Source organism: Rhinopithecus bieti, unplaced genomic scaffold, assembly GCF_001698545.2.
Source record: "Rhinopithecus bieti isolate Rb0 unplaced genomic scaffold, ASM169854v2 scaffold_2574, whole genome shotgun sequence".
NCBI lineage: Eukaryota > Metazoa > Chordata > Mammalia > Primates > Cercopithecidae > Rhinopithecus > Rhinopithecus bieti.
The window spans coordinates 4886397-4906418 of NW_016804493.1; the positions used below are offsets into that span (position 1 = coordinate 4886397).

At 45.3% G+C, this 20022-nt stretch overlaps 1 protein-coding gene across 6 annotated transcripts in view; it reads right to left on the reverse strand.

The window, feature by feature from the left end:
- ZFP1 (ZFP1 zinc finger protein) overlaps positions 1-19467 on the reverse strand; it is a 31588-nt gene extending 12121 nt beyond the window's left edge. Inside the window, exons 1-3 of one of the 6 annotated variants that reach the window (XM_017868700.1) lie at positions 13290-13619; positions 12664-13032; positions 8977-9034 (exon numbers count right to left, since the gene is read on the reverse strand). In XM_017868700.1, the coding sequence (XP_017724189.1) occupies positions 8977-8991 (15 nt within the window). In that variant the 5' untranslated portion in view covers positions 8992-9034; positions 12664-13032; positions 13290-13619. Of the gene's footprint in view, positions 1-8976; positions 9035-11694; positions 11731-12663; positions 13033-13289; positions 13620-19305 lie in introns of those variants that run through there. The other 5 variants (XM_017868697.1, XM_017868695.1, XM_017868696.1 and 2 more) reach the window with 5 other exon arrangements.
- Positions 19468-20022: the final 555 nt, after the last annotated feature.

Here is a 20022-nt window from a genome sequence, read left to right on the forward strand (position 1 = left end):
ACCCTCCCGTGCCCCTTAGTCTTTGAAACTCCGCTGCTAAAACTGCGAGAAAAAAAATTTCTTTTTTTTTTTTTTTGAGACAAAGTCTCCCTTTGTCCCCCAATCTGGGGGGCAGGGGATCTCAGCTTACTGTAGCCTCCACCTTCCAGGTTCAAGTGATTCTCGTGCCTCAGTCACCCAAGTATCTGGGGTTACAGGCAAGTGCCACCACACTTGGCTAATTTTGTATTTGTATTTTATTTTATTTATTGAGACAGAGTCTCGATCTGTCGCCCAGGCTGGAGTGCAGTGGTCGGATCTCATCTCATTGCAAGCTCCGCCTCCTGGGTTTACGCCATTCTCCTGCCTCAGCCTCCCGAGTAGCTGGGACTACAGGCGCCCGCCACCTCGCCCGGCTAGTTTTTTAAATTTTTTTAGTAGAGATGGGATTTCACCGTGTTAGCCACGATGGTCTCGATCTCCTGCCCTCGTGATCCGCCCGTCTCGGCTTCCCAAAGTGCTGGGATTACAGGCTTGAGCCACCGCGCCCGGCTATTTGTATTTTTAGTACAGATGGGGTTTTGCCATGTTGGCCAGACTGGTCTCAAACTACTGCCCTCAAATGATCCACCCACCTTGGCCTCTCAAAGTGCTGAGATTACAGGCATGAGCCACCTTGTCCAGCCGAGAAAATAAATTTCTGTTCTTTATAAATTACCTGGTCTCAAGTATTCTGCCATGGCAGCAAAAAATGGATTAAGACACAGGGTGATGGAGCTAAGAAAGCCATAGAGAAGAAGCCTTAACATTCTGCATAAAGATTCACCTCAGATCTTTGGCTAGTTCCTAATATGTGTAGGTAGAAGACAGGCCTCCAAGAGAACTAGTGGCAATGACTGGGAGACTGAGAGCTAAGTAGAGATTTCAGAGGTTGCATAGTGCTGAGGAGCTAGGACAGTCTGAATCCAGCAAGATAGAGATACTGGCAAACAGTTGAGATGCCAGGAAAGCCATGCCCTAGAAGGATGGACCATACCCTAGGAGAAAGGAGTATGACCAAACCGACAGACCCACACCTACAAATCTGAAAACATGCCCCAACGGGATCAGAATCATCTGCCAATAATTTAGCTATCTGGCAGACAAAACCTAACATTTTTTAGAAGAAGCTATGTATCATTCAACATATCCAGCGTACAAACAAAACTGCTAGCATGTGAAAAAGCAAAGCCAGGGCCAGGTGTAGTGGTTCATGACTGTCATCCCAGCACTTTGGGAGGCTGAGACAGGTGGACTGCTTGAGCCCAGAAGTTTGAGACCAGCTTGGGCAACATACTAAAACCCCATCTAAAAAAAGCACAAAAATTAGCTGGGCGTAGTGGCACATGTCTGTGGACCCAGCTCCTCAAGAGGCTGGGGTGGGAGGGTTGCTTGAGCTCAGGAGGTCATGGCTACAGTGAACTGTGAGCGTGTCACTGTACTCCAGCCTGATGGTAACCAAGACCCTGTTAAAAAATAAAAAGAAAAAAAGAAAGAAAAAGAAAGCAAGCAAACAAAAACAATGAGGCCAGGCATGTGGTGCATACCTGAAATCCCAGCAGGTTGGAGGGCTAAGGTGGGTAGATTGCTTGAGCCCAGGAGTTCGAGACCTGCCTGGACAACACAGAAAAATTCCATGTCTACAAAAAATACAAAAATTAGCTGGGCATGATGGCATGTGCCTGTAGTTCCAGCTATTAAGGAGGCCGAGGTGGGAGGATCACTTGAGCCCGGGAGGCAGAGGTTGCAGTGAATGGAAATCAAGACACTGCACTCCAGCCTGGGCAAGCCCCTAGAGCAAGACCCTGTCTCAAAAAAAAAAAAAAAAAAAAAGACAAGACAAAAACAAGAGATAAACAACTCAAAAGAGGCAGATGTAGAGAGTACCTACATATTAGTATTTTAGTTAACCCATAAACACTTCAGACGACCTGTAAAGTACTATGCAAAATACTATGGAGGTGGTCAGTAAAGATTATAAGCTGTAATCTCTACAGCAACCACTTAAGATAAAAGGGAAAATAGGAACACACAGGACAACTAAAAATAAATAGCAAAATGACAGACTTAAACTCACCTAGGCCTGTAAAAAAAATAAATCACAAATAAAATAATAAATCAATTAAAAGACAGAAATAGACCAGGCATGGTGGCTCACACCTATAATTCCACCACTTTGGGAGGCAAGATCTCAACACTACAAAAAAATTAAAAAATAAAATTTAACTGGCACAGGCCTGTAGTCCCAGCTACTCAGGAGGCTGACGTGGGGGAACTGCTTGAGCTCAGGAGGTTGAGGCTTCAATGAGCCAAGATTACACCACTTCACTCCAGCACTGCAGCTGGGTGAGAAAGAGAGATCCTTTCTCAAAAAAAAAAAAAACAGAAATAGGCTGCATCAAGGAAGTTGAGGCTGCTGTGAGCTGTGTTCATGCCACTAAATTCCAGCCTGGGCAACAGAGGAAGACCCTGTCTCAAAAAAAGGAAAAAGAAACAGGGTGGATCAAAACCATGACCAAACTACATGCTATTTAGGGGAAATATACTATAAATATATGAACATAAATAGGTTGAAGCAAAAATAAAATATATACCATAGCACTAATCATTAAAAAAGTAGGTATGGGCCAGGCAAAGTGGTTCACATTTGTAATCCCAGCACTTTGGGAGGCTGAGGTAGGCAGATCCCGTGAGCCTAGGGGTTTGAGACCAGCTTGGGCAACCTGGCAAGATCCCATTTCTACCAAAAAGAAAATACAAAAATTCCCTGGGCATAGTGGTACGCGCCTGTAGTTCCAACTACTGGGAGGATCACTTGAGCCCAGGAGTTTAGGACTGCAGTGAGTCAACATTAAGCCACTTCACTCTAGCCTGGGTAACAGAGCCAGATCTGGTCCTAAAAAAAAAAAAAAAAAGACGTAGGTATGGCTTTATTTATATCAGAAAAGGAGTATTATCAGGGTTAAAGAGGGGCATTCCAAAATGATAAAAGGATAAATCCATCAGGAAGACAGAATCATATGTGTGCACACATCCATAACCATATATGCAACGACTAACATAGCTTCAAATTATATCAAGCAAAAACGGACAGAACTAAAGAGATGAATGGGCAAATCCACATTCATACCTACCTATCAATCAAATACCAGAACAGAATAAGGGCCAGGTGCAGTGGCTCTCACCTGTAATCCCAGCATTTTGGGATGCTGAGGAGGGCATATCACTTGAGGACAGGAGTTCAAGACCAGCTTGGCCAACAGGGCGAAATCCCATCTCTACCAAAAATACAAAAATTAACCAGGTGTGGTGGCACACACCTGTAATCCCAGCTACTCAGGAGGCTGAGGCAGGGGAGAATCGCTTGAACCCGGTGGCAGAGGTTGCAGTGAGCCGAGATCGTGCCACTGCACTCCAGCCTGGAAGACAGAGTGAGACTGTCTCAAAAAAAAAAAAAAAAAAAAAAAAAAAAAGACATTTTGGAAATTCATCCTAAAACTGTGCCTCTCACAAACCCTTTCTCAAGAAGCTACTGAAGCATGTACTTCAATAAAACAACAGTAATCCAAAAAAGAGAGGTGGCAGACAAAAGATCACCACGAGAGAGCAGAAGGAAATCCCTAGGAGGAGTGGGAAGGAGACGGCGGAATGGGAGATGGCGGAAGAGCGCTGATTCTCTACTATCACCACATTGCTTGTAGTATAGATTGGAACACAGTGATTTGAAAGCTGGCATTTTGAGGGTTGTCATCAACAAGATACCTGCAGCCACTGTACCAACTTCTTATTAACCTGAGAGCAGAATGCCTGGGTAAGCCTGGCCCAGATTCTTATCTGTACTTGGTTTGGCTTATCGTGAACATGTTCTGATGACATCTGTCTTTCCCCTCCACACCAGACTGCCTTGGATCAGATGAGAACACTCACTTCATGTCACAGAAGCATTCTGCTTTAACCTACTCCTGCGAGGTGGCTATTCACCAGTGAACCAAGATGCAGAAAATGCACAGCATCCCACTCCCTCTAATTATGTTCCCACCAAAACTTCAATACCTAGTCTACACTCTGACCCAGTCACATGGCCCAACTGTGTTGAGCCCTCTGCTTCTCATGATCTTGCCAATGACTTCCCCAAACAGGACTTCTGTAAACTCTCAGGAAAGTCAAAATAATATTTTTATTTTGACTCTCAGGAAAGTCAAAATAAAAATATACCTGGTATACCAGTATACCAGGCTATACCTGGAAATTCAACTCAGCTTATCTTCTCCTGGGAGCCTTTGTCCAACAGTAGCAAAATTTCTTTCTTTCTTTCTTTTTTTTTTTTTCTCTGAGACAGAGTCTCACTCTGCTGCCCAGGCTGGAGTGTAGTAGCATGATCTCAGCTCACTGCAACCTCTGCATCCTGGGTTCAAGTGATTCTCCTGCTTTAGCCTCTGGAGTAGCTGGGATCACATGCACATGCTACCACGTCCAGCTAATTTTTTTTTGTATTTTTAGTGAAGACAGGGTTTCACCATGTTGGCCAGGCTGGTCTCGATCTCCTGACCTCAAGTGATCCACCAATCTTGGCCTCCCAAAGTGCTAGGATTACAGGCATGAGCCACCATGCCTGGCTCCAACAGTAGCCAAATTTGTAGACACAGCTGCTTTGCACTGCTAAATTTGCTTGGTGTTGCCACATTGCTCCCAGTAAAGCTGTATCATTCTATACTACCTCCAGCAATACATGAGCACTTTCATTTCTTCTTAGCTAACACTAGCTGGTGTAATTTAAAAATAAATGATAATCTAAGTCTTGGCAAAGGGCCCACGGGTGCATCTTTTAGATCGCACATGTCTGAAAGGAAAAAAAAACCTCCACCAATCAGACAAAAGATTATGCAAACAAACCAAGGCAATATTAATTCCAGTTATAGTTTATTAACTAAATTTTATATTAAGACTATATATAAAGGCCGGGCGCGGTGGCTCAAGCCTGTAATCCCAGCACTTTGGGAGGCCGAGACGGGCGGATCACGAGGTCAGGAGATCAAGACCATCCTGGCTAACATGGTGAAACCCCATCTCTACTAAAAATACAAAAAAAAACTAGCCGGGCGACCTGGCGGGCGCCTGTAGTCCCAGCTACTCGGGAGGCTGAGGCAGGAGAATGGCGTGAACCCGGGAGGCGGAGCTTGCAGTGAGCTGAGATCCGGCCACTGCACTCCAGCCTGGGCGACAGAGCAAGACTCCGTCTCAAAAAAAAAAAAAAGACTATATATAAGTGATTAATTCCAGTTATAGGTTATTAGATTAAGAATATATCTAAGTGGCGTTGGCCAGGCGCGGTAGCTCAAGCCTGTAATCCCAGCACTTTGGGAGGCCGAGACGGGCGGATCACAAGGTCAGGAGATTGAGACCATCCTGGCTAACACGGTGAAACCCCATCTCTACTAAAAATAACAAAAAACTAGCCAGGCGAGGTGGCGGGCGCCTGTAGTCTCAGCTACTTGGGAGGCTGAGGCAGGAGAATGGCGTAAACCTGGGAGGCGGAGCTTGCAGTGAGCTGAGATCTGGCCACTGCACCCCAGCCTGGGTGACAAAGCAAGACTCCGTCTCAAAAAAAAAAAAAGAATATATCTAAGTGGCAAAGTCTCTACGGAAAGCAAGGGAACTATTTAGAAAAATATCAAGATAGTGGCTACCTACTAGGTGGATTCAATCAGAAAATTTCTCGTAAGAACAGATGATGTTCTATTTCTTAACTTGGGTGCATACATAGGCACCCATTTTATTATTATTCTTTAATGGATATATATTTGTTATACATGTTGTTATAACACATAAAAAGTGTTATGTTTTAATACACTATTCTGTGTATGTGTTACACAATTGAAGATTAGGGAAAAAAAAGAATGAGTAAACTCTCTTTTTTTTTTTGAGACAGAGTCTGGCTCTGTCACCCAGGCTGGTGCGCAGTGGCTGGATCTCAGCTCACTGCAAGCTCCGCCTCCCGGGTTCACGCCATTCTCCTGCCTCAGCCTCCCGAGTAGCTGGGACTACAGGCGCCCGCCACCTTGCCTGGCTAGTTTTTTGTATTTATTAGTAGAGACGGGGTTTCACCATGTTAGCCAGGATGGTCTCGATCTCCTGACCTCGTGATCCACCCGTCTCGGCCTCCCAAAGTGCTGGGATTACAGGCTTGAGCCACCGCGCCTGGCCAAGAATGAGTAAACTCTCTATGCTCTGACATGGAAATACTTCAAAGATATGTTACTGAGTGATTTAAAAAACACAGAATTGGGCTAGGCACGGTGGCTCACACCTGTAATGCCAGCACTTTGGGAGACTGAGGTGGACATGGATTGCTTGAGCTCAGGAGTTCTAGACAAGCCTGAGCTACAGGGCGAAACTCCATCTCTACAAAAAAATACAAAAAATTAGCTGAGCATGGCGGCATGTACCTGTAGTTCCAGCTACTTGCAGGGGTTTAGGTGGGAGGACTGCTTGAGTCCAGGAAGTCGAGGCTGCAATGAGCCGTGTTCACACCACTGCACTCCTGCTTAGGTGACAGAGTGAGACCCTGTCTCAAAAACAAAACAAAATCAAATCACATAATTAAGAGATTGAAACACAAACCATAACCAGGCACAGTGGCTCACGCTTGTAATCCCAGCATTTTGGGAGGCCAAGGCGGGTGGATCACTTGAGCCCAGGAGTTCGAAACCAGCCTGACCAACATGGTAAAACCCCATCTCTCCTAAAAATACAAAAATTAGCCAGGCATGGTGGTGCGCACCTGTAATCCCAGCTACTGCTGAAGCAGGATAATCACTTGAACCCGAGAAGTGGAGGTTGCACTGAGCCAAGATCGCGCCACTACACTCCAGCCTGTGTGACAGAGCAAGACTCCATCTCAAAAAAAAAAAAAAAAAAAAAAATTAAATTAAATAAATACATAAATAAATAAAATGCTAAAATCCAGAACATTGACAACAAAAATGCCTGGTGGGAGGATGTGGACCACAGAAATCTCATCATTGCTGTTGAAATGGAAAAACGTACAGCCACATGGGAGTTTCAGAGTTTTCTTACAAAATTAATATACTATTTTAGTATATGATCAGGGGCTTCAGTATTTATCCAAATGAGTGAGAAACAGCGGCCAAAAAACCTTGCACACAGATTGTTTACAACAGCTTTTATTTATAATTTGCAAAACCTGGAAGCCAGTAAGTTTATCTGCTTCCTTCAATATGGAATGGATAAATTAAACCATGCGTACATCACAACAAGACATATTCGCGTACTAAGAAGACATGATCCTTATCAAGCCAAGAGAGACTTGGGAGGAACCTTTCTCTTTTTTTTCTTTTGAGACAGAGTTTCACTCTGCTCACCCAGGCTTTGGAGCCTGCAGTGCATAAATCTTGCCTCACTGCGAATCTCCGCCCTTCCTTGCGTTTCACCATTCTCCTGCCCTCAGCCCTCCCGCTCAGCTTGACTGCCAGCGCCCGCACCACTCCTGCCTAATGTTTTTGTATTTTTTTTAGTAGGAGATGGTTTCGATGGTTGTAGACAGGATGGGTTCTCGATCTTGCGAGCAACCTTAAACGCATATTTTCTAAGTGATAGGAAAACCCAAAAATCTGAAAAGGCTACCTACTGCATGAATCCAACTACATGACATCTGGAATTAAGACACAACTTTAGGGAGGTGAGACAGCTACCAAAGATCAGCGGGATGTGAGGGACTTAGGAGCAGAGGAGGGGTGCATAGGCGGAGCACAGGCGTATTTTCAGGGCAGTGAACCTATTCTGCTACTGATGCCATAGTGATGGTCACGCCCTCATTATATATGTCAAAATAACACAGAATGCCACACAAAGAGTGATTCCCTACTGTAAACTTACAGTCTTTAACATATTCAATAGTTGGCTCATCATACTGTAACAACTATACACATTAACACGAATATATTCATAGTAAAGGGCCGTCCGACGGTGGCTCAAAGCTCCTAATCCCGCATACCTTTGGAGGCGAGACGGGCGGATCACGAGGTCAGGAGATCGAGACCATCCTGGCTAACATGGTGAAACCCCCCCGTCTCTACTAAAAAAATAGAAAAACTAGCCGGGCGAAGTGGCGGGCGCCTGTAGTCCCAGCTACTCGGGAGGCTGAGGCAGGAGAATGGCGTAAACCCGGAAGCGGAGCTTGCAGTGAGCTGAGATCCGGCCACTGCACTCCAGCCCCGGCGACAGAGTGAGACTCTGCCTCAAAAAAATAATAATAATAATAATAATAATAATAAAGGAAACGGGGTAGGGTTGGGAATGAGGGGGTGTATGAGAACACACTGCACTCCCCATTCAATTTTCTGTAAACCCAAAATGCTTTAAAAAAAATGAAATCTATTAAAACAGAACGCATAGAAAAAGTATGATTAATATGCTATCTTATGTTTGTGCTTTTATTTGTACTTGTGTAAATATGTACAAATAAGCTCTGGAAAGTTACACAAGAAAGTAATAACAGTGGCACCTGCTTGGGGTGGGGGGATTTAAATACAAACCCACATATTTACTGCATTCTCTGGCATTAGGCTAATCTGACTGGAAAAACCAAATACATACAGTAATCTTCTGCACTTGCACTGAGGAATGTTATATGAAACCACCACAGATAAAGTGATAACCCTTTCAAAGTTCGCTGTTTCTGGGGGTGCTGTCCAAAACACCATCTACATGAAGGTCCATAAAATGCATTCAGACCTAATGTACAGAACCAAAGAACTGGTATTCGTAACCAATGCAAGACATTTAATTAACTCAATTTGCTTTTTGGCTGCTGGTATTGATCAGTTATTCTTACTATGTTTCCCTTGTGTCTTATTCATACTTTTCTATTTCATTTTCTGGATCCTTATAAACTTCCTTAAATGCACTGAAAAGCAAAATGGGGAATAAACAACTCACCTGGGATTTGTTCATTTTCTGCAGTTTTTGGGAGAGGCAGAGAACTATGAAGGTGAAACTGGAATAGAGGAAAAAGGAAGGCATTGTTATTAAAGGTCTGACCTGCCTTACAACTCCTACAATGACTTGTTTAGAAATCCCTAGAGACCACCTGGGAAAAAACCACCTCCTGGGATAGTCCCTTTGCCTCTTCAGAAGGGGCAGAAAAGATCATACTAACAACACCTATCTTCAATCTAACATTATCAGACACCCATAAAGGCAAGACTAAGATAATCCACTATCAAAAGAGGCAAAACGATCAGCAGAACCCTCAACTGCTGAAATTATCAGACAGGGAATTTAACACAACCATGATTCATATACTCAAGGCTTTACTAGAAAAGGTGGACAACATGAATAAACAAATAGGGAATTTCAACAGAGATGGAAACTTCAAGAAAAAATCAAATGGAAATGCTGAGAAAGAAAAGTACAGTAACAGAGATGATCTTTCAGCAGGCTCGTTAGTAGACAAAGTAGCTAAGAAAAGTTTCAGTAAACTTGAAGGTAAGTCAAAGGAAATTGCCCAAACTGAAATACAAAGAGAAATGGAAGAAAAAATAAAAGGATAGAGCATCCGAGGGCTGTGAGACAATATCAAATGGTCTAATAAACATGTAATTGAAATTCCAAAAGGAGAAAAGAAGTATTTGAAGATATAATGGACAAGAATTTTCCAAAAATAATAATATCAAACCACAGGTCCAAGAAATTCAGACAATTTATCCAAACAGGGAAAATACCAAAACCTAAACTCAAACAAAAACACATGGACACATCGTATCCAAACAACTGAAAACCAAAGTTAAAATCTTCAAAGTAGCCAGAGGAAAAAAGACATATTACATATAGAAAAATCAAGATAATGAATCATAGCCACCTTCCTATCAGAAACTAAGCCAGAAAACAAAGTAGTGACATCCTTAAAGTGCTTTAACAACAACAAAAAAGCAACTAAAGCAAAAAACTATTATCTTAGAATTCTATACTCAGCAAAAAATCTTTCAAAATGATAATGAAGTCAAAATCTTCTTCAAACAACAAAACATAGCAAGCAAATTCATTATCAGTAGACCTGTACTAGAAGAAATGTTTAATGAAGTTATTTAAATAGAAGAAATATGACATCAAAAACCTGAATCTACACAAATAAATGAAAATCTCTTGAGAATGGTTAAAATAAGGATAAAGATAATAGATACTTTTTCTTGCTTTTAATCACTGTGAAAGATTATCTAAAGCAAGAATAGTAGCAAAGTTTTGTGGGTTTACAGCATATGTCAATATGCTGTAAAATGTGTGACAATGATAACACAAAAGTTGGCAGGATGACATTGGGAGTATAATGCTGCAAGTATACTGACATAAAACAGTATGATATCTTTAAAGTTCCACTAAACTTGAGAGCAGCAACCAAAAACTTTTCTAAATTTTTACAAATACATAGTAAGACAACACTGAAGATAAAATGTAATTATAAAAAAGACCCACTTAAGCCAAAAGTAGACAGAAAAAAAGGAAAACAGAAACAAAGACCAAATGAGAAAAATAGAAAAACACCAGCAAGATGGTAGATTTTAATACAACTATATCAATAATTGGTATAAACACACCAATTAAATAACAGAGGTCAAATTATATAAAAAAAAGTAAGACCAAACCATATGCTGTCTATAAGCAGTTTGTTTTAAATATAAAGACATAGCTACATTCAAAGTAAAAGGATGATCAGTTGTAGAAGTCAGGAAATTAAAAAAAAAAAAAAAGAGATTAAAGAATGAAAAAAGAGGGTCAGGCATGGTAGCTCATGCCTGCAGTCCCAGCACTTTTAGGAGGCAAAGGTGAGTGGACTGCTTGAGCCCAGGGGTTTGAGACCAGCCTGGACAACATGGCAGAACCTCGTCTCTACAAAAAAATACAGAAAATTAGCCGAGTGTGGTGGCTCATACCTTGAGTCCTAGCTACTCGGGAGGGTGAGGCAAAAGGATCAGGGCGCACACCTGGAGTCCTAGCTACTCGGGAGGCTGAGACAAAAGGTTTGAGGTTGCAGAGTTGTGACTGAACTACTGCACTCCAGTTTGGGCAACAGAGACAGGCCCTGTCTCAATCAATCAATCAATCAATCAAGGAAGAGTCTACCATCAACAGCCCAATATTTATTCAAATACACATGAAACAGTTACCCGGAGAGATCATCACACCCTCGACCTTAAAACAAACAACAGGCCGGGCGCGGTGGCTCAAGCCTGTAATCCCAGCACTTTGGGAGGCCGAGACGGGCGGATCACGAGGTCAGGAGATCGAGACCATCCTGGCTAACACGGTGAAACCTCGTCTCTACTAAAATACAAAACTAGCCAGGCGAGGTGGCGGCGCCTGTAGTCCCAGCTACTCGGGAGGCTGAGGCAGGAGAATGGCGGGAACCCGGGGGGCGGAGCTTGCAGTGAGACTCCGCCTCAAAAAAAAAAAAAAAAAAGAAAGAAAATTAGAATTGAACGGTAATGAAAATACAATATAAAGGCTGGGCGCAGTGGTTCACGCCTGTAATCCCAGCACTTTGGGAAGCCAAGGCAGGAGAATCACTTGAAGTCAAGAGTTCGAGACCAGCCTGGCCAACATGGTGAAACTCCGTCTCTACTAAGAATACAAAAATCAGTCAGGTGTGGTGGCGGGTACCTGTAATCCCAGCCAGGAGGACTGCTTGAACCTGGGAGGCAGAGGTTTCAGTGAGCTGAGTGCGTGCCACTGCACTCCATCCTGGGTGACCGAGCGAGACTCTGTCTCAAAAACAATAAATAAATAAAAATACAAGATATAAAAATTTGAGTGATGTAGCTAAAGCAGTATTTAGAGGAACAGTTACATCAATAAATTGTTTCTGGCCAGGCGCGGTGGCTCACGCCTGTAATCCCAGCTACTTGGGAGGCTGAGGCAGAGAACTGCTTGAACCCGGGAGGCGGAGCTTGTAGTGAGCCGAGATCGCGCCACTGCCCTCCAACCTGGGCAACAGAGCAAGACTCCGTCTCAAAAAAAAAGAAAAGAAAAGAAAAGAAAAAACTAAGAAGAAAGAAACGGTACAATTACAAAAAAAAAAATACAGCCAGGCGCGGTGGCTCAAGCCTGTAATCCCAGCACTTTGGGAGGCCGAGACGGGTGGATCACAAGGTCAGGAGATCGAGACCATCCTGGCTAACACTGTGAAACCCCGTCTCTACTAAAAAATACAAAAAACTAGCCGGGCGAGGTGGCGGGCACCTGTAGTCCCAGCTACGCCGGAGGCTGAGGCAGGAGAATAGCGTGAACCCGGGAGGCAGAGCTTGCAGTGAGCTGAGATCCGGCCACTGCACTCCAGCCTGGGCGACAGAGCAAGACTCCGTCTCAAAAAAAAAAAAAAAAAATACAGTATTACAATCACATGGGACCACCATTTTACATGAGGTCCCTCGTTGACAGAAACATTGTTATGCAGAGCATGACTGTACCAGAATCATGGGAAAACTTTCGTATTTCAAAGTGGTGAAGACTTTCGGTGCCCCAAACGGAAAGAACAGTAAATTCCACCCGAGAGAAATTCAAAACGTGTACATGGCAAAATCTATCAGCGAGTAAAATCAAAAGATAAAAGAAAAAATATCTGCTGCTCACATAAAGTAGCACTGGGTTGTGAGACCTTAGGGAAATCACTTTCCCCTTCTGAGCCTCCCGTGTTCCCAGGATAGCGACGGAGATGATAACGCTGGAAGTCACGGAGTGGATGCAAGTATCAGTGGGACACCTCACTGAAGACCCTCTGACAAAGGGATCACGGTTCTCCTTCACCAACGGCACCTGCCCAGGCTCCAGTCCTTCCTCCACACTCGAGGCTCCGGGCATTGGGGCGTGGCCAGGTGTGTCAGGCCACGCCCCCACCACGCCCCGACGGGGCCTCGCCCCGCGCGCGAGCGCGCCCGCCGGGGCTTCCGGACTCGCTCCCGCGCGGCCCAAGCCCCTCGCCGCCCGTCTGAGGCGCATCTCCTGACAAAGAGAAGAAGGCGAAGCCTCGCAGCCGCCCTTCCCTCAGCCGTCCCCGCCCCCGAACGTTCGGCGAGGCCTGCCCCGCCGACCCCGCTCGGAGGAGGGCGCCAGGCAACCCCGGACGCCGCCTTGAGGGTCACCGTCGCCTATGAGTCGCCGAAGTTTGGACTCCCACCCTGCGCGGGCACGAGCCCATCCCTCATCTCCTTCCCCTCGGCCCTAGGCCGCGCGGAGCTACCTGGAAGCCCCTCTCGTACCTGGAGGGGCGCAGCCTCCACTCGTGGCCCAGTGCCACAGCGGGTCACGGCGCGGGGCGGCGAAGACACGCGGAGACGGGGGCTCTGTCACCCACTCGCGGCTGGTGGTGGGGGAAGGGCGGCCACCGGCGCGCTCGCAGCACTGCACATGCGCAGATATCGGGGCGCGCGCCGTTCCCAGGGTCCTCGGAGGGGTGGGCCATCCACGTTCGGGACTACATTTCCCACAAGTCTCCGGGGCCGTGGCTTTAGGGACTCTCAGGAAGTCTGATGAGCCTACCAAAAAATCTCTTGGCCTCCACTTTTCTTTTTTCCTAGAGTGGGTCGCGAATTACAATTAACCACCTCCCCGTTAAATACAACAACCTGTCTTTTAAACATTACACCAATAATCTATAACTGTATTTAATTAGAATATATGTACAAAATAAAAGTATCCATAATCTCACTTTCTAAAGATTAGCTGTGTGTAACTTTAAGGTCACACTTTGATTTTTTTGTTGTTACAAAACTGGCCATACAGGTATCATGTGCTGCAACTAGCTTTTTTCCCGGGCCACTTTGTTGAGGTATATATATATTTGTTGAGATCTCTATATTTATACATATATAAAATGTAGATAACTTGATATCTACATTTGTGAAATATTCACCATAAGCTAATTAACATGTGCATCACCTCACATAGTTACTACTTTTTCTGTCTGATGAGAACACTTACGATCTACCTTCTTAGCAAATTTCAAGTATACAATATTGTCAACTATTGTCACGTAGCTGTGCATCCTTCCAGAACTACTCATCTTGCATAACTGAGACTTTGTACCCCTTGACCACCATCTTCCCATTTCCCTTCATTCTCAGTTCCTTTTATCCTTTATTTTTAGAACAGTTTTAGGTTCTCAGCAAAATTTGAGCAGAAAGTACATTGAATTCCCACATAACCTTGTCCCCCCAGCACACACAACCTCCCCAAAGTCGATACCCCACACCAGAACAGTATATTTGTTACAATTGGTGAACCTACAGTTAAATATCAGCACCTGGCCAGGCTCAGTGGCTCACACCTGTAATCCCAGCACTTTGGGAGCCTGAGGTCAGCAGATTGCTTGAGCCCAGGAATTCGAAACCAGCCTGGCCAAAATGGCGAAACTTCATCTCTACAAAAAATAAAAATAAAAAAATTAGCCGGGCATGGTGGCACGCACCTGTAGTCCCAGCTACTCAGGAGGCTGAGGTGGGAGGATCACTTAAGCCTGGGAGGCTGAGGTTTCAGTGAGCCAAGATTGTGCCACTGCACTCCAGCTTGGGTGACCCTGTCTCAAAAAATATAAATTAAAAAACAAAATCATTGGCACCCAAAGTCCATAGCTTACGTTAGTATTCACTTGATGTTGTACATTCTATGGGTCTTGACAAATGCAGGCAACTGGAATGAGACCACCACTTCTCCTGCTGTCCTTCCTAGCTTCTCCCCCACCTCCCCTTTTCCCTAGTTTATAAGACAGGAGAGAAGGGGGAAAGCAAAAAGTTGGAAAGAAACAAAAGTAAGATAAATAGCTAGACGACCTTGGCGCCACCACCTGTCCCTGGTGGTTAAAATAATAATAACAATAATATTAACCCCTGACCAAAACTACTGGTGTTATCTGTGAATTCCAGACGTTGTATGAAAAAGCACTGTAAAACTTTTTGTTCTGCTAGCTAAGGTAGGTAGCCCCCAGTCACACTTTTCACACTTACTTATCATGACCTTTTCACGTGGACCCCTTAGAGTTGTAAGCCCTTAAAAGGGTTAGGAATTTCTTTTCTTTTTTTTTTTTTTGAGACACAGTCTGACTGTGTCGCCCAGGCTGGAGTGCAGTGGCGTGATCTCGGCTCACTGCAAGCTCCGCCTCCCGTGTTCATGCCATTCTCCCGCCTCAGCCTCCGAGTAGCTGGGACTACAGGCGCCCGCCACCTTGCCTGGCTAGTTTTTTGTATTTATTAGTAGAGACGGGTTTTCACCATGTTAGCCAAGATGGTCTCGATCTCCTGACCTCGTGATCCGCCCGCCTCGGCCTCCCAAAGTGCTGGGATTACAGGCTTGAGCGCCCGGCCAGGAATTTCTTTTTCGGGGAGCTCCAGCTCTTAAGACGCGAGTCTGCCCACGCTCCCCGCCCAATAAAAAACCCCTTCCGTCTTTAATCCAGTGTCTGAGGAGTTTTGTCTGAGGCTCATCCTGCTACATAACCGTTACAGTATCGTACAGAATAGTTTCACTGCCCCCAAAAAAATCATCTGTGCTCCATTTATTCATCCGTCCCACAACCCCTGGAAATCTCTGATATTTTTACTGTCTCCATAGCTTTGCCTTTTGCAGGTTGTCAGATAGTTGGAATCATACATATGCTGCTTTTTCACATGGGCTTCTTTCACTTAGTAAAATGCATTTGTTTCCTTCATGTCTTTTCCTGGCTTTTTTTTCTTTTTTTTTTTTTTGAGACAGGGTCTCACTCTATCACCCAGGTTGGAGTGCAGGGGCATGATCATGGCTCACTGCAGCCTCCACTTCCTGGGCTCAAGTGACCCTCCCAGTTCAGCCTCCCAAGTAGCTAAAACTACAGGCGTGCACAGCTATGCCTTTTTGTAGAGATGGCATTTTGCCATGTTGCCCAGGTTCATCTCAAACTCCTAGGCTCAAGAAATCCTCCTGCCTTGGCCTCCCAAAGTGTGGGGATTACAGGCATGAGCCACTGTGCCCAGCCTCAATTCATTTTAGTGCTGCATAATATTCTACTGTCTGAATGTACCACAGTGTTTTAAATCGATTCACCTACTGAAGATACATTGGTTGCTTCTAAGTTTTGGCAACTATGAATAAAGCTGCTCTAAGTTCAGGTTTTGTGTGGATATAAGTTTCCAATTCATTTGGGTAAACAGCATGGTTGCTGGATTGTGTGGTAACAGTATGTTAGTGAGACAGGAGCGTTCCCTGGACCCCTTTGCAGGACTTGTCGTGGCAAGCTTACTCAGCCACTGCACTAAAACCCCTTATGGGAGGGGGAGTACACAGGCAAGTGGGTGCTGGGGCCAAGGTGAGCACCTTTGGACTCTGGCCCCATGGTAGCATCTAGGGGTGTGTCACAATTAATGCTCTTTTAGCAGTTGCCATCCATGGACGGCTAAGTGTTAACCAGCTCAGTGGAGAGTCAGGATGACAGCCTTTTCCACCCTGCACTCTTGATACCCAGGTCCTTGTCCAGCATCCAGGAAGAATCAGGTCACATGGACTTGAAGAATGGTAAATGTGGAGGTTTTATTGAGTGAGGGAGGTGACTCTCAGCAGGATGGGGAGCTGGAAAGGGGATGGAGTGGGAAGATAATCGTCCCCTGGAGTTCTGCTGTCCCTGGCCAAATTCCTGACCATCCAGCTGCCTCTTCAATGCTCAGATGCTTCTTCTCTTTTCTCCTTCTCCACTGTGTTGCTCTGCTGCTCTGCCACTCTTCTGCTTGTGGAGCCTGGGATTTGGGGTTCTTAGGGGCACAGGATAGAGAGTGGGGTGGGCCAGAGTGGTCTTGGAAAAGGCAACATACAGGCGTGAAAACAGGAATGCCTGTTCTCATTTAGGGCCGTGGATCCAGGCTTGAGGGTAGAGCCCTCACCAGGGACCCCCGCCCTCCTGCCTCCTGTCCATGTTATTAGTTTTGTAAGAGACTGTCAAAACTGCCTTCCAAAGTGGCTGCAACATTTTGCATTCACCAACAATGAATAAGAATTCCTGTTGCTCCAATTTCTCACCAGCATTTGTTGTCAGTGTCCCGAATTTTAGCCATTCTAATAGGCATGCAGTGGTAGCAGCTCACTTTTTTTTTTTTTTTTTTTTTTTAAGACGGAATCTCGCTCTGTCACCCGGACTGGAGTGCAGTGGCCGGATCTCAGCTCACTGCAAGCTCCGCCTCCCGGGTTTACGCCATTCTCCTGCCTCAGCCTCCCGAGCAGCTGGGACTACAGGCGCCCGCCACCTCGCCCGGCTAGTTTTGTATTTTAGTAGAGATGGGGTTTCACCGTGTTAGCCAGGATAGTCTCGATCTCCTGACCTCGTGATCTGCCTGTCTCGGCCTCCCAAAGTGCTGGGATTACAGGCTTGAGCCACCGCGCCCGGCCCATGCAATGCTTTTACAGTGCACTTTTAAAAAACTTCTTTTAAACAAAGACATTTCTAAGTGTCTAAACCATAATCTTCCTTAAAAACCCAAGGGTAGGCTGGGCTTGGTGGCTTACGCCTACAATCCCAGCACTTTGGGAGGCTGAGGCGGGTGGATCACCAGGTCAGGAGATTGAGACCATCCTGGCTAACACGGTGAAATTCCATCTCCACTAAAAATACAAAAAATTAGCCGGGCGTGGTGGCAGGCCTGTAATCTCAGCTACTCGGGAGGTTGAGACAGGAGAATAGCGTGAACCTGGAAGGTGGAGCCTGCAGTGAGCAGAGATCGTGCCACTGCACTGTAGCCTGGGTGACAGAGTAAGACTCTATCTCAAAAAACAAACAAACAACAAAAAACAAACAAAACAAAACAAAAACATACCCCAAGGGTAACCTCTGTTGCAATAACTATTTTAGTTAAAAAAAAAAAAAAAAAGCAAACATACACAAACAGGTAACACAATACAAAAGTAAGCAATTTAAGAGATGAGACGAACATGCCTGCTTACACTCTTGGGATTGCATAAGGAAAAACAGACTTTTCTCCCCTAAAGGGAGCCTGGTGCATACTCTGTTTTCCTTAAGGAACCCCAGCTATCATAAACTATTTTAGGTCCCTCATGCAGCAGAGGGTGCAAAGAAAGGAGAGGCAGCAGAAGAAGTAAATGAAGAAAACAGAATTCAGTCAACTAAGAAGAAAAAAACTTTTGCTCAAAAAAAAAAAGACAAGATCCTTGGAGAAAAACAAAAACATGAAGGCCTTTTAAATACGCACACACAAGCGCACACACACGTGCATGCTCACCTTGGATGTTAGTTTTTAATTAAGCTGACTTTTAATCATTGAGCTCCTTTAAAAAAATCTTTTAAAATCTCATTACCATATTTCAGATAGTGTGTCCAGAATTGGTGGGTTCTTGGTCTTGCTGACTTCAAGAATGACGGGGGAGGGGTTAGGGCATGGGGGGCTGCAGGTCCTGAGCCCTGCCCCGTGGGGAGGCGGCTGAGGCTCGGCCAGAATTCGAGCACGGTGCATGCGGGCAGGCAGCGCTGAGGGACCCGGTGCAGCCTCCTCAGCTGCTGGCCCAGGTGCTAAGCTCCTCACTGCCCTGGGCCGGCCGCTCCACGTGCGGGGCCCGCGGAGCCCACACCCACGCCGCTGGAACTCAGGGCGGCCCACCGGCGCCGCGCCGGGGCAGCGCATGTTGCTGCCTGTGTCTCTTCCCTCACACCTTCCGGCAAGCAGAGGGAGGCGGCTGCAGCCTCCGCCAGCCCAGAGAGAGGCTCCCACAGTGCCATGGCGGGCTAAAGGGCTCCCCAAGCACAGCCAGAGTGGGGGCTGAGGCCGAGGAGGCACCGACAGCGAGGGCTGCTCTCACTAGGACAAATTGCTGCTATTTCAGAAATACAGCCATTGCTCTTTCAGTTTGGCCTGGCTAGCACAAAGGTGGCCTTGTTACGTAAGTAAAGCCCCTTAGTAGTCAAAATAAAAAATCTTTCCTCTTTTTTTTCCTTTTGCTGGCCGTTTTCACCCCCTATCACATCATCTTGTGTGTGTGTGTGTGTGAATTTAGCCACCTCAGAGGCCTCTTTCCCCATAATTTGGAACTTCCTTTGGATTTGATCAATTCAGATAGAGTTGATCAAACCCAATGGGAAAAAGACTGAAAGAACAACGAAAAGAGAAACAACAACACAACCGTTAAGCAAAACAAATGATCACACAATTTATATGATTACTGAGCTCTCTAGTGGTCAGGAGAAATTAAGAACAGCTGGTTGTAATTTTAACTTTAGCCAAGACAAACCCCAATTCAGTTACTTACCTAGGGATGACTTTCAGGCTGAAGACTGCTCTCTACCATCCTAGAAGCAGGGAAAAAACCTCATCTTCCCTGTTGGATGCAAGCTCAAACACCATAAAGGAGTTACCTGCCGCCCACCGTCATGGAAGCAGGAAAAACTTGCCTTCCTTGTGTTAGAAGCAAGTAAAACTCCAAAGGAAAAAAAAAAAAAAAAAAAAGGAGTTGTACTGTAAAATGAACTTTAGATCTTGACCGGATTTTGAGAGATAAGGTATTCTCTGGAGGGGGTGCTTCCAGTCTCAGCAAGTTGTCTTACTGGTTTGAGCCATAAAGATAGCTCAAGCTGGTACCAAGCACTGATAGGGGTGTCTCCAGTCAGAATTCTTCCGTGGTTACCAAAATATGAACCCCCAAAATCTGAGAAAGGTCTCAGTTAATTTAGAAAGTTTATTTTGCCAATGTTGATGTTGTGATAAAGCCTCAGGAGATCCCAATGACATGTCCCCAAGGTGGTCAGACCACAGTTTAGTTTTTTTTTTTTTTTTTTTTTTTGAGACGGAGTCTCGCTCTTCCACCCAGGCTGGAGTGCAGTGGTGCGATCTCGCCTCACTGCGAGCTCCGCCTCCCGTGTTCATGCCATTCTCTTGCCTCAGCCTACCAAGTAGCTGGGACTACAGGTGTCCGCTACCACACCCGGCTAATTTTTTGTATTTTTAGTAGAGACGGGGTTTCGCCATG